Source organism: Trichoplax adhaerens, genomic scaffold (assembly GCF_000150275.1).
Source record: "Trichoplax adhaerens TRIADscaffold_1 genomic scaffold, whole genome shotgun sequence".
Lineage (NCBI taxonomy): Eukaryota > Metazoa > Placozoa > Uniplacotomia > Trichoplacea > Trichoplacidae > Trichoplax > Trichoplax adhaerens.
This window is the reverse complement of record NW_002060943.1, coordinates 6,950,842-6,966,045: the sequence shown is the minus strand read 5'-3', so window position 1 is coordinate 6,966,045 and position 15,204 is coordinate 6,950,842. Positions and strand designations below refer to the sequence as shown.

General features: G+C 31.7%; 2 protein-coding genes across 2 annotated transcripts; one reads left to right on the top strand and one right to left on the bottom strand.

Annotated features, from left to right (window-relative positions):
- Nucleotides 1-4,831: 4,831 nt before the first annotated feature.
- Nucleotides 4,832-9,619, top strand: TRIADDRAFT_52048 (uncharacterized protein; the record flags this gene model as incomplete). The annotated part of the gene is made up of 6 exons (XM_002108717.1): nt 4,832-5,807; nt 5,982-6,019; nt 6,511-7,189; nt 7,559-7,979; nt 8,123-8,337; nt 8,448-9,619. The coding sequence occupies 6 exons, from the start codon at nt 4,832-4,834 to the stop codon at nt 9,617-9,619; spliced, it is 3,501 nt and encodes a 1,166-aa protein (XP_002108753.1).
- A 1,248-nt stretch (nt 9,620-10,867) lies between these two features.
- Nucleotides 10,868-14,422, bottom strand: TRIADDRAFT_49686 (uncharacterized protein; the record flags this gene model as incomplete). Its single annotated transcript, XM_002107970.1, has 16 exons — nt 10,868-10,902; nt 10,990-11,059; nt 11,151-11,243; nt 11,330-11,406; nt 11,516-11,589; nt 11,702-11,757; nt 11,874-12,068; nt 12,260-12,367; nt 12,581-12,640; nt 12,797-12,836; nt 12,977-13,099; nt 13,230-13,288; nt 13,432-13,484; nt 13,854-13,945; nt 14,083-14,155; nt 14,383-14,422. 16 exons carry the CDS (start codon nt 14,420-14,422, stop codon nt 10,868-10,870), a joined length of 1,248 nt encoding a protein of 415 aa, XP_002108006.1.
- Between the last annotated feature and the right edge of the window lie 782 nt (nt 14,423-15,204).

Here is a 15,204-nt window from a genome sequence, read left to right as displayed (position 1 = left end):
CCTACTTGAATAACCTCCAGATAGAACTATTTTAGAAGTGCAGTTGAAGACTTTTAGTTCGGCTCCTGTAAACTGATATCTCTAGATTGGGCTAATCAGAGGCCTAGAATTTAGATTATGATCTCTTTTCTAATAAAATCCACTTGCAGCCAGCTCATGGCAGGCTTTTAAAAGTGGCAGTTTGCTTATTTTCGTTGGATATCTTTGAACATTCATCTCTACTGGAAGAATATCCATATAGTACCGATAGGTAAGGGAATGAATTAATATTAACGCTGTCGTTTAAGAATTTAACAGGCCATCCTCGAATTGGCATTTACAGCTTATGCTGACAGGAGCCGTAAGTTAAGGTGACTCTTTCCTCCAATTTATATTTCATCTCAACTATAATAAGTTACAAGCTACCATGCCTAATCTTATCCTCTAATAAAGCGCTATATTTGTGTAGTTGCAATTTCTATTGGTTCTCTATCTGTGGCTTATGTGACTTATATCTCTGTTTCCACCCGATAAATCCATATCCCATCTATTTATTATTCAATATATAAGAGTACCGCACGTAGACAGAGATACGATAGTAGACTTTTGTCCAATTTATCGGCTGGAAAGTAGACACATTTTTATTTTCTCATTCGTAATTTCTAATTGGGATAAATCGCAATTGAAATCTGCTTGCCTTTGAATATTAGAAAAGAGGAAAAGAGTCACTTTAATATAGTAGCTGTCAATTTCTTATGGGACTTTTGTCTATTTCCACGCTGATATATCCATATCCAATTTATTTCTCATACAAGATACGACGAATACATAAATGTGGTAGTAGATTTTTTGTCTCATTTTTTGACTAAACACCATGATTATTACTCTATCATAATTCCTAATTGCGGTAAATTTGGCGTTGAGATCTGCTCACCTTTAATTAAATAGTAGAACAAGGGTATTGTCAAAAAGCACAATATTTCTTCTTCAGATAATTTTGAAAGGTAGTGCCAAAAAATTTCGTTCTATGACCGAAAATCGTCAATTTATTATACTAGTTATTTTTTTGCTATTTCAAGGATAGAAAAACAGAGGGCTAGAACTGATAGAACGTTCCCATATCAGTTGTTGACCACTGCTGATAATGTAATTATCCCAAATATAACAGTTAGGATTGTGTACAACACTTAATCTCGACAAGATTGCAAACGAAATTATGACATGAGCAACCTGAAGATTTTATTTTCTCCCTTCGAGTAATGAACTGTAAAAGTTATTTTTCATCCTTTATGAGCAATGCTCGAATTTTGCCAACTCCATAGGTATGATCTATAAATCAGTACAGAACAGTTTTAGCCTAATCTTAGGTAATAGTAAATGTTATAGCTAAAGTTATTCATTGAAATATTTATGGAAGGTATACACGAAAGCTTGTAGTCCAATTTACAAGCTCTTATTGATGATCATATAGGTTGCTATGAGTAATTCTCCATTTTGCTATTTTGATTTGACTTTTAAGAAATTCATGTTGCTGATGTTATGCTACTGTATAGAAGCGCCTTCGAAAGAAAACAATTAAAATAATTCATTACTCAGATCATTTTCCCGCGATCCATGCGAAGCCAAGGATTAAAACTACGATTAGAATCAGCTCATCAGCATATAGTATCTTAACCATCCATTCTATATCATAGGTAGTAAGGGTTATAGTAGCTTCCCTCAGAATCGTATAGTAGAAAGATCATATTAATGTGTACTATTAGGCCAGATGTTTTGGTTGCCGGCATTTTTTAAGTATTGATGAAAATAGATAGGATAATCTTTTGCTAGAAAGGTATTTTAGATATCATTAAACTTAATTATTTGAAAAGAATAATTTCATCTCCTATTTTAGCCTTGAACTTTGTATCGTCACAAAGAAGGCTTACATTAGCTTTATTCACCGTCATAGAGTAGAATGAAATATAGGAGTATTTACTAGCAGGCCAGTTAACATTGATTGCTAACATTTAATGAGTATTTTCCCGATAATAGATGAGAGTTCTACACTTATTTGTATATAACATCGATGTTGAAGATAACAGATTCTGTAATGGCAGATGGTTAATAGTTTTAGAGTTATTCGTAACTAGTATCGATATCGATGATATCAAGAGTCCATGATGGCACATAATTTATAGATTTAGGGTTATTTGTATCTAGTATCGATGTCGATGGTGAGGATGTCCTCCGGAGTTAAACTTAACCCATTTCTAGTTTAATTCTATATCGTTTCTTAGCTGTTAAATTAAACGTAATTCATAATAATTAAATTGTACAAAAAAATGAGATCAATATAGCAATGCAACATAGCTAGTTGAAGAAACACGGCTACTTTGTTATTTCAACTGTAGCCATAATTTTATAAAATTGATGACCAAGTGGTTGTTTATTTACATTTTGACTTCGATGGGAATAATTAATTGGAATAATTAATTATAAAGTCTATAATTCTAACTTATCTAGTGATCGTGATAGTAATAGGAATAACTGTACAATAGAACTAGATATGTATATTATATTATTCTTATGAGTAGACTAGTCCCCTATTGTATACCGCCTATAAATATGCAAATTGAGATTGATTGCAGTCAGTATTTTTATACCCTTGGTTTCTTCATCTTTAGTCGAAATCAAGAAAGAAAAATGAAGAACAAAATAGTAAATTGCTTTTTCATCCTTACTGGCCTCTTTTTCATAAATCCAGGTAAGCTATTACTTATAGTAAGAAGTAGAAAGACATTATAAATGAAAAATTAAACATGCAAGCCAACCTTAGTATATGGTATTTCCTTCGATTTGACCGTATTCAGTGAATAAAAATGAAGTTAGTTTTAAAGTAGCGAATTAAGATGAGATTGTAATAAAAGCACTTGATTCAATTCTTGCATTTTAAATCGGTTTTGTAGCGCCTAGAATCAATACTTCACTTTAAATTATTTAATTTGTCAGATAATTACTTTATAGGCTATATTAAAGCAAAAAGGTAAGTGACTGAGTTAAAAATAAATCAGCTACATAGTGTATAGAGGAATCCATACGTCCATTTGGAACCAAGACTGATTAATCAAATTTTGCTACATTAGCTTTACTTGAACCAGTTACATTGACAATTGAAAATGGATGGTTTGCCTGAAAGTATATTAATAATAGCAAAAAAATGATAGCTATAGATATGAATACAACCATTTCATACATCGCATTTTATTTTACTCCTAATAAATCTGATCAAATAGCCATCTATAATAGCTAGCAATGGACATGATCTACAGTTTCCTATAATATGAAATAGCCGATAGCTGCATCCGAGTTCATAGCTGGAGTGGAAATTGCTCAATAACTAGATCAAAATTTGTAATTATTTCTAAATTTTTTGTTGATATTCCATTTAATCGTATTAAAAAGGCTATCTATCCATTTTGCCTATTGATATGTAATTGACTATAAGAGATATAATCTATACAGTACTTCTCGAAAGATCAGGAAATAAAACAAATTGAGCTAGTTTAAACAATAAATTTATGACTACTACAATGCAAATAAGGAAGTAATAGTTATGATCTATCTTACATTCTAGTGAATCTCTCTTCGTGATTTTAGATTAAAAGTTTTCATCTTTTAAGGATGGATATAATTCATAATCAGCTATATCAAAGGGTATACCTTTACATAAGATTGAATTTACGATGAAAGTAGCATGACAACGACATTAGTATGCTTTACTATAAAAAAATCCGAATTTTGACTTATACTCGATTTCTTGTTGTAATGCCATTTCGAAATTTAAAAATTAGTTATGAGGAGGACGTTATCTTTGCTCGATTTCCTAACATTGCACAAGTTATCGATTTGATTGTCTGAAATTATTTACTAGTGTGTGGATATATCTCACGACAAAGATGACGGAAAGTTTAATCTTGTGGTCAATTTCTAGTTTTATTTCCATTTTCAAAAGCTATCCATGTTATAACCTAAAAGTATTGCATTATATATGGGTATATCTTACAGTAATAGCCACCATTAATTTATCCGTACTCAATTTCGCATTTTTGCTCCATTTCAAAAGTTATCTATTTGATTGCATAGAAGTAGATGTAAATTAGTATTACTGTATATTAGTATAAGGTTAGAAAATAGCTTTGATTTAAGTTAATATTTAAATTCAGAATTTATTTGATAGCTCTATTAACAGTAGTTACTGGCTTCATTATTGTATGGTCAGCTTCTTTCCTCGATTCTATATCATAAGCTACTAATTATTTTAACCCTATGTTTATAGATACTAAACTTAGTCCAGAAAATAGCTTAGTTAGAGTAATTATCTAGAGCAAAATTTCTTCATAACTATGATTCCCGATAATAACCATTATCAGTTAGGCTATGTAAGGTTTAAGTTTCTGTACTTACTTTCATATTATGGTTATCAGGCTAGATTAATGACTAAAGTAAGTAAAATTTATTTTTATCTTGTAAATGGGGAAATAGCCGCATTGCGTTAATATCCGATATTTAGAGTATAAGTGACTGGATACTAGATCAATACAGCGTAAATTATTAATAGTAGCATTCCCTAATTTATTCTGAGAGTGATAAATTTCTGTTATATATTTTTTGTGAAATGGCGTTATTCATTTATTTTCGCTGCTGAATAAAGTAACGTTCGTAGTTGCTTTATATATCAAGAACGCTTTATTTCAGTTTAATATTATTAGTAGACTACGTAATCACTAGATGCAGAAATACTACAGTACTATATTTCATATAATATTTTTGATATATAATAGTTTAAAGACATCAACTCAGCCTATACACTATGGCTTATTTTAATTGTAATTATTTCACCTTGATAGGGGCTACGGCATTTGATGGACGTAACTATATGGCGGTCAATATTACCGATCATGCCGATAATATGACGCTCCAATTTCAAATTAAAAGTAATCAAATCGATGGACAGCTATTTCTTTTACCTATTTCCGGGAATTCAAGTTATCTATCCATCCAAATAAAATCTGGCTATTTGAAAGCGCTATGGATTATTCATGATGAAAGTCTAGGATTGAACAGTATGGAGCTAAATAATGGAGTATTAATCAGCAATCATCAACCTCATATGGTTAATCTATATCGACTTGGAGAAAATTTTATTCTACAAGTCGATTCATTCCTTTCTCATTCTCAACATTTATTAGCACCATTCAATCGTTATTCCATCCATGGCATAGCGTATATCGGTGGCACACCAAGCGAAATTCAGACAAGATTCAATTTGACTCAAAATTTTATCGGATGTATGCATAATATTACATTCTCTCAGAATAATGCTAATCTCTTCGTCAAAGAGAAGGTAATTATTGGAAATTTAAGTCAACTTTCTTGCCAAAATCAAGATATTCAATTAGCTTATTTATCCAAATCACAATCAAGCATTCAATTCATGGAGCAGATTTATAATCAATCTGCTGAATATAATTTAACGTTTGTATTTCGTGCATCGTATTCACAACAAACTCAACTATTATATATCACTGAAACTCAATCCATGCATATGCTTCGACTTTTTATAAATAACAAGGTCATATTTGTTGATGTATCCAATTTTGCACCTTTGCCAGCAGTCATTAATAGAGACATTTTTGACGGTTACTGGCATCACTTATCTGTTATATTAAATCGAACACATTGCCGCGTTATACTTGATAATGAAGAAACAACATTAACATCTCTCCAGCCAATCGATAATCAAAATAAGACTCAAAATCGAACTGTAACAATTCAATTTCATGGATGTATTCAACAGTTAACATGGAATGGGCAATTACAACATTTCAATCGATCTACTATTCGTTAACCGATGTCCAATTAAATATATGCGGTGCTCAAGATTATTGTCTTCCATTCTATCCTTGCCAACACGGTGGAGAATGTAAGAATAAATATAATACATTTGAATGCAACTGTAGCCCTACCAATCATTATGAGGGTACCCGATGCCAACAATGTAAGTTTGTACTTAACCGCATATAACAGTATTTCAATAGACTCTTATTCTAAAAGATTGAAACCTTTTTGTAAATTTATTGCATGTAAATCGAGTTTACGAGGTATTTTAAGTAGGATGAGAGTATGTAATTGTGTATCTATAGGAAATACAGAGAATAAGATGAGAAGAAGATATATATAAGTATTACGATATTTAAAAATTCTTTCCTAATACACTAAAAAAACTATATCCATTTTCCGTAGCGTTTGCCAGTGGTATACTATGCTGCCGAGATATTTTTACAGTTTAAAGTTAATATAGCACTGAAATAATTCTTCAAATCAAAGTATTATATTTTAATCTATACCTAAATGGATTGCGTTGTGCATTGCTTTACCTGATGAGATACGAGTCATTTTCTTCTCTAAATGAATAATTTGTAATAGAAGTCGGATACAATACAAGCATAAGATTGAATGTTATACTTTGTTAATATGGGATTCGAATAGGTTGAAAATTTTATTATACATAAATATATAGATCGATACCAACAATCTTGCTACGATATCTTTCGCCTTCAAGAAAGTAAGGCGGATGGATGGTATAATATCGACCCTGATGGCCCTAATGGTTTACTACAGCCATTTCCCACTTTTTGTAGCAGATCTGATTTAACTATAACCACTATTCGTCATCAATTTGGAACTAATCCGTATAATGTACCACAAAATAATTCTATTGGACCTGGTGCTCGTGTTATTGATATTACTTATCAAGATGGTATAGGAATTCAATTACAGAATATTTCAATTTCTCAAATTACTGCTTTAATTAATAACTCTAATACGTGTGGTCAAGTCTTAAACTATTTCTGTAGCCGATCTGTTCTGCTTAATTATCCTCATCAACCTTACGTATGGTGGGTATCTCGCCATGGCCAAGCTATGAATAGTTGGAGTGGTGCTCCAATTGGTTCTCGAAAATGTGCTTGCGGTACTGTAGATTCCTGCATCAATAAGACTAAAGTATGTAATTGTGATGCCAATCGACAAACATGGGCATCGGATGAAGGTACTTTGACCAGCAAAGCACATTTACCGGTTACTCAGGTCCATGTCGGTTACCAATCAAATGATATCCAACGACAAAGTCTTATCCAACTTGGTAGCTTAACTTGCGATGGTCAAGGTATGAAAATAAACCTAGTGCTATTATTATTCAAGAGAATTTATTAAGATTAGTTATAAATAAAGAACTATCAATTTTTAATTATCTTTATATAACTTTATTAATTCCAATTTGTAACATTTAAACAATATCCTCTTTATCACCTCCGCTAGATATTATAATATTAATTTCAAATCAATAAACTATCAATTTCTGATTATCTTGCATGACTTATCATTTCTAATTTGTAATGTTTAAATTATATTCTCTCTTAGTACTTCTATCAGATATTATAATATTAATTTCAAATTAATGAACTACCGATTTTTAATATCTTTGTATGACTTTATTAGTTCTCATTTCTAATATGTAAATTATGTTCTCATTTAGCACCTCCATCAGATATAATAACATTAACTTCAAATCGTCATGGAATTGCATTAAATCGGCAACAATTATCCGATGGTCATATTAGAATTTCATTTAAAGGGAAATCAGTTTATGGGATCTTACTTTTTTTGCAAGGGTTATCAACTCGAGTTGTACTGACCGTATCTCCAAAGCAAGTGAATCTAACATATGATTTAGGACAAGGTCATGGCCAACAACAACTATCCGTTGCAGCTGAAGGTTATAATCTATACAACGATGATAACTGGCATCAAATAAGGTTTAGTTTATCGCTATCTGGAAGTTGGCTTAGTGTTGATCAAGCTACATCATTTGAAAAGAAAGGCGTAACGTCCACTATTCACCAATTAATTCGATTTGATCTCAGTGGAATACTCTCAATTGGCTATAACTCTGCAATGTAAATAGTTTATGATTAATGGTTCAAACTGACTATTTTTTCAACAAAATTTGATAGTATTATTTACGTAAGCATACATTTATATTTATATTAAATAATAATTCATATGCGTTTGTATCCAAACCATTTTGTTTGCTGTATAGGAATATGGATGGTTTTACTGGTTGCCTAGGTGATTTCTTTATTGGACTGAAGAAATATAGTCTTCAACAATATATCGGAAATACCATTGTTAATAGCTGTAAAATTCCATGCTTTAAAACTCCGTGTCAACACTTTTCCGTATGTCAAGGAAATTACTCTTCATTTTATTGCGATTGTTCATCAACGCAATATATTGGACCAGTCTGTAGTCACAGTAAGTACTATGATAATTTGTATGGTTTTCCTTTCGTAGTTAATTATCTCTTGACGTGCGAATAATATATATTATTAACTAATTTATATTATTTTTTTGCTTGTATATAGTTCGAGGGGCTCAGTTTAGTAACGGAAATGGTATAAGATATACTAACAGCGAATTTAATCCGTCAGACAATCGGATTTTCTTATCATTTTGGACCAATTTGTCTCATATTGATATTCTTAATTTAAAATTATCAATTGAAAATAGCCCACAAAGTGAATTAATCCTAGCTATCGATAACAGTAGAATATTGTTGGTTGTAAACGATTCTAATATAATATTGAATGAATTAAATCGAGTAAAGTATAACGATCAACAACGTCATGATGTCTTAATTGATTTAGAAAGAAATTTGATTTCTGTCGACGGTAAAGAAGTACAAGATGTGGTGAAATTGAGCTTACATAATAATATAACAATTCAGTTGGGCGATGGAAATAATGGCTTAGGTGGTCTATGCTTGAATAATGTATCAATTTTGGGTTTACGTCTACTTGATTTAGCATATCAATCACCTAAGAGTCAGAATATAGAATTTATTCCAAATCAATCAAGACATGAAGTAAAAGAAGCTATTTGTATTAATGGCCAAATTTTACCCACTACTACTTCAACAACCTTAACAAAATCTACAACACATTTTACTAATAAAATCCCATCTACAACCAAAATACCTTCAACAAATAAGCCTATTTCAAAGGCAAGTAATGCTGCTCCCACAACAAGTTCAAAGCAATCGACAACATCTAGTTCACAACAAATTTTTACTTCTGGTCTTGGAACTGGATCGGTACCCTTTGTCAATACTATAGGCACTGCATTGACAGGAAGTCAACAAAGTATGACAATTGGGATCGTTGCTGGCGTGGTTTCATTTATATTAGTAGTAATAATTATCGTGGTGTTATATTGGTATTATGTGTTAAGGCCTAAGAAAGAAAAGAGCATAGAATTGACGCATATGGATAAAGAAATAATAGAAAATACTGATCAACCTGATCAAATTGTGGGATCGACTTCAGATCAATCGAATCATGTTTCAAAACGTCAATCACAGTCAATAACTAAGATTACTCCAAGAAATTCTAATTGCTACGATAACGATAACGATAATCTAGATGTTAACAATTTATGTAATGATCATTTGGAGGAGATTAATTTAATGGATGGTGACACATTAGAAAAGCATGAACAACATGATGATAGTGTGCAACCTAATAGATCTAATGACTGAGTTCGCTAAAAGTAAATTTATAGAGTGCTACGATTTTTACCCTACATAAATAGTACTATATCTAGCTTTATTGAAAATTCTACGTAATTATAACTACGATATCATTTAAAATAGATCATCGTTAGCTATGCTTAATGCACTAAAAATTTCCATATAATCAATCAAAAATATTAGGCAACCAAGCGTTTGATAATTTCTTAACTTTACATTTTTTCAAGTTTTTGTAACGTAGTAATATCCATACAATAGTACCCCTCTATCTTTAATTACATAAACTAATAATTTATAGAAGAAGTTTTAATTTGTTTGAGTATATAATCTTGTTTTAGTACATTTTTTTGTTCTATTTAAATTTTTATATGGGACAATGCGTTGTTAATTTAATTTGAAAGGAAAAAGGAAATAAATGAGCACTCAAAATCTAACAATTTTTAACACAGACCATTTGTAATGACTATTTTCCTATTATGCGAAGACATTTATGCACTCAAATTATTTTAAAATGCAGGAAACGATTTCTAGCTTACTTTGCTCTACACTTAACTATACGTGTTATTTAACTATATGGGAATTTCAAACTTCAGGATCCTCAGTTACGGTTGCACTTATACTGCAAATATACTATTAATGCTAATAGTATATCATCATTCGCCAGTGCTTATTAGTATTCGATAAAAATAGAATGGGCAGTTTTATTATATCGTAAAAGGGTGAAGAAATCGATAATGCCAGGAGTTTAGCGATTATTGTTTAAAAGTTACGTAACATTAGGGCATCTTAAATCGCAATACATTATATTTACATTCACAATCTGGTACATATTCATTTTTATAATATAATGGCGATATAATATATCTAATCAACCTTTGAAAATAGTAAATGAAATTAGTTCTACATGATTTAAGATTTTACATGAAATATCATAGCCTTCGTCAGCGGAATAATAGTTACACCACATAGCGTCTGATGTTATCAAATTCTTTGTAAAGAAATCAAATAGAGTTTTACTCTGCATTGATGGTGACACCGTAATTGATTTATCAATCATTTACCATTATTGACTACGCACGGCTTATTATAAAATTTATCATTTCGTACAATTATATGACATCATCTTAATAATATACCTATTGGTGTTAAAAGCTAATGTTAGATACACCGGGGAAAACTATTTTATCGAAGTTAAGTGTGCCCTATCCATTTACTAACTTTAGGAGCAATCCCAGCTAATTTCAGATTCTATGCTTGTTAACTCCAGATTCTGCACGTGTTATCCTTACTCCCTACGATTAAAATTAAGTAAGTTACATATATTATCTTAATTTGCTCAGCTATCTATCCTTTAAATGCACTATATTGTATATTGTAACCTGTAATAATCATATTTCCTTCGTAGTTGAATGTACAGCTAAAAATTTCATCACTATGTCCTTCCAAGATCTATTAAAAAGTGTTGTATATTCATTTACGTTATTGATCATGCCACATACTGATCACTGATATCGAAATGACTACGTTATTACTTCTTTACCTGCAGACAATTGCCAGTTTCTGGATCCCATAATCTAGCTGTTTTGTCGCTACTTGCTGTTAATATTTTATTGCCTTGCGGATTAAAACATACCTAGTAGAGATAAAAATTAGTATTTTAATAATTTAGTAAATATAAAATTTCGTTCATCAATCTCATCGATATCATCATATATTTACTTTAGAAATTTCGCCTTCATGGCCGATCAATTTAGTAATACAATTATGATTATAAGCGTCATAAACCCTACACGTTCCTAGAAAAGTTAAGATTCACTCCCATTAAATTTAACAGTAACTTGCAATAGCTAATAAATGAAGTAATACTAAATTTCGTATAACCATAGGAAAGATTTATTTAATTACCATCAGCTGAGGCTGTTGCAAATTTATGTCCAGTAAAATTGAAGCTAACATCTAAAACTTCGTCTTCATGGCCACTGGATAATTATCGAATTAGGTAAATTTAGTAACCAATAAGCAATTTTTCAACATTCCATCAATTTTCTATCTATCCTATCAACGACTCCATGCGATGTTAGACTGAAATACCTGAATGTATGAATACACTTTCCGCTGTTGACGTCCCATAATTTACATGTTTTATCCTGCGAAATCAAGACTGTTAGAGACATTGATAAAGACTATGGAGTAAATTAATAAAACAAACAGTGCTTGAGTATTAATAAAATAGGGCGTGACTGATATGACTAGCTTATCTTACCATTGATCCAGTTATAATGAGCGATGAATCATAATTAAATTGGGTACTGGATATTTCACTATGATGACCTATCAGTGTATGTATTCGTCTACCAGTTTCCGAATCCCATATGCTAACAGTATGATCAAATGATCCAGTAACCAGCTTATTGCCAGTTGAATTAAATGCTAGTGAAATTATTTCTGCAGTGTGACCCTATTGTAGATATTACTTAAACTTTAGTATTTTGCTTCTGCAGATATGCAATCGATAGATGTTTAATTCAATAGCAATCAATCCACATAATTTGCCTTAATTTTTGTACATTGAGATAGTAATACTATCATACTATCATCTAAATTTTATATAATTCTTGCAAATAAGCAGTAGGTAATTTAAAGGCTTACAGATAATGTAGCGACTTCTGTTCCGCTTTGCAAATCCCACAATTTAGCAGTAGTGTCCATACTACCCGTGGCAATTATAGTGCTCGGAGGATTGAAGGAAAGGCAAACCTATATTATTCATTTTTATCATTGTAATGCCATAACATATTGTAGATTAATTGTTATCTTAACTGGGATTAGAACTAATATGGGTAGATCATTACTTATTAATGTATAAATCTTAACCACGTCGTCTACCGAAATTTATATATTGACGCCGTTATCGATATAATATAATAAAGTTATTCGTGCACCGTGATACAATCGAAATTAATTTCTTACGATTTCGGCTGTATGTCCTTTAAATGTATGATAACATTTTCCAGTATTTGCATTCCAAAGCTATATCAAGTAAGGTAGTTTAAAGAGGTTATTACAAAATGACAACGATAATATTATAAGCAGACTCGTATATTGTCAGAGTATCACTTTAATTTTGTTTAAATGATTTTTCACAGTGATTTTATTTTAATACACAGTATGATGACATTGTCAAACCTTGCACGTTTTATCAAAAGATCCCGTGGCAATTTTGTCGCTGAAAAGTCAATTTAATGTCCATATGTAAGTAAACTAATTGATATACTTTCAAAGTCTTATCTTTCAGGATAATAAAATGTTAAATTAATTAAATCTCAAAAGAAATACAGAGATTTATTCTTATTTAATAACTTATACCCGTATGGATTATTGAAAGCAACTGCGTAGACAACGTTCCTATGGCCTTCTAATGTGTAAAGCTCTTCCCCTGATGATGTATCCCATATTTTACAAGTGCGATCATAGCTTCCAGTAATGAAACTATAATAAAATTTGTAATATACAAGCACTGTATTAATATTGGGCAGTTTAAAAAATAGAGTTCTTAACGCATCCTAATCTATAATAGATAATACTTATTTGCTACTATATAGAATTTTTTTATGGATACCTAGTTCCCGGCTTATTGAAAGCGACATTCGTAAGAGGTAGAATGTGTGCCCTGAGGACCTATTAGAAGGAAAATGATATCATATTGATAAAGAAGGTTTAATATGAAGTGAACGTGGCTGGCGAGAGCATCGATCGAGTCCAGTCTGGCTTATATACGTGTATATTACGAATTGAAAATTCAATCACATCATTTGGATTACCTTAAATAAATAGAATTTCTTTGTATCTTTGTTAGCGAGTTTATATTGTAATTCTGTGTAAAGATAGCGTTAAGAGAAAAATCTTTTTTTGTAGGCAAGAGACATTGGTTGATGAATACAAGCTCTTTTGGCCTGATGCTACTGCAAAGTATCGCAGGACTACGTCTACAATGTACAAACCGTCCAATTTTGAATTACAAAAATAAGCTATGGTAGACATTTTCCAAAACAATAATTTTAACTACTGTTGGGTTTATAAATGTACTATAGCATAGCACAGCATTTAAAGATTTCTTTTTCTCAGTTTATTGGATGAGCAGTGGAATTCAATTCGATTAAACACAGTATTTGTATGTATTGATGAAAGGATGGATTTTACACGTAGCATAGGCTATTTTGGCCGTACGGTATGTCAAGGATACTTGCAATTAGTCTCCTAACTTGTTCATACTTGGACGGAGTTATTAGAGGTTCTTTATTTGCAACATCTTCTAATAAATCATCGATATCGGTCCTAAAATAAGTAATGAAATTACTTTACTATCGTTTAAAAAAGTATGCAATCGTCGTATACAACATGTATATCTATCCTTTAACATCCACCGCTGTATGCGCATTGGCAATGGAACTATTGTAGATTGATCAACTCACTCTGGTTTTAAATCTAGTAGATCGATGCATTTCGTTCGCAATTGGCAATTTTGTTCATATTCCAAGATAATCCCTATAATAATAATTAAATAGAAAAGGAAACCATTACTAATTTCATTTAATCTAGAGAAAGTCATTGCCGATAGGAAAAACTAGGACCAGCAGTGGCATCGCTGATGCTATCAATGCTCGACGCGAAATGGCAACCATTTGCACTAAAACTTGGCTATCACTTCACTTGAAACTATTCCATTATCCAGCTATTAGGTTATGATAGAGAAATCGATGATATTTAAGTACCTGGAGGGTAATAACGTAGCAAGAAACGTTTCAGACGCATCGCGAAGCAATGGAGGAAGATTTTCTACGGCGCCTTTGCCACTCCTGAACTGCTGCCAAGGTAACGTTCGCAGTCGTTAGTACATTCAATTGCAGGACGGTTCTGTACCGACGGGCGGCGGTCCGTAGCTGATGATGGGGTAGTTGGGGTCTAGGGTCGAGAAAGCCTCTTGAAAAATACTCTTTAGCTCAGTATAGAAAATCAAGTATAGTATGGGTTGAATGAGTCGTTAACGCGGCGCGGCCATCAACAAACGGGGTAGAAAATCCTCTAGATGCACTTGCTTGAAATAATAAATAAATTATTTCTATCGAAGAGAGAATGTATTGCTTTCTGGTAATAATAAATTATAGAGAGCATGAGATCTCACTAAAGTAGTAGCCTATAGACGGCATACATCCAGTATGAAGGTGTTGGTTCTAATTAATTAATCTAGACGGCGCATATCGAATGGTAAAGGTGTTTGGTTTTTAATTCAATTAGCGAGTTTTGACTTGTGAGTAACAGTGAATCAGGGATTTTGAAGAGAAAGATGAGTAGAAGTCGCTGCATTAACTATCTCTTATTATGCGAGCCAAGGCCGTCATAATGACCTACGAATAGAGGGGGCCTGCTATTCAGTGCTGAGAGTGAAATAAAAAGTATGCAACAGTTCAAAATGTGGATGCCCAAAAAGTTGTTAAACTATTCTGTAGCTTCCCATCGATATGGTCTAATTTCAATCGCTTTGCTACAGAATCAGTGCATTTGCAAACACCAATTCAATATGCCTACACTGATCT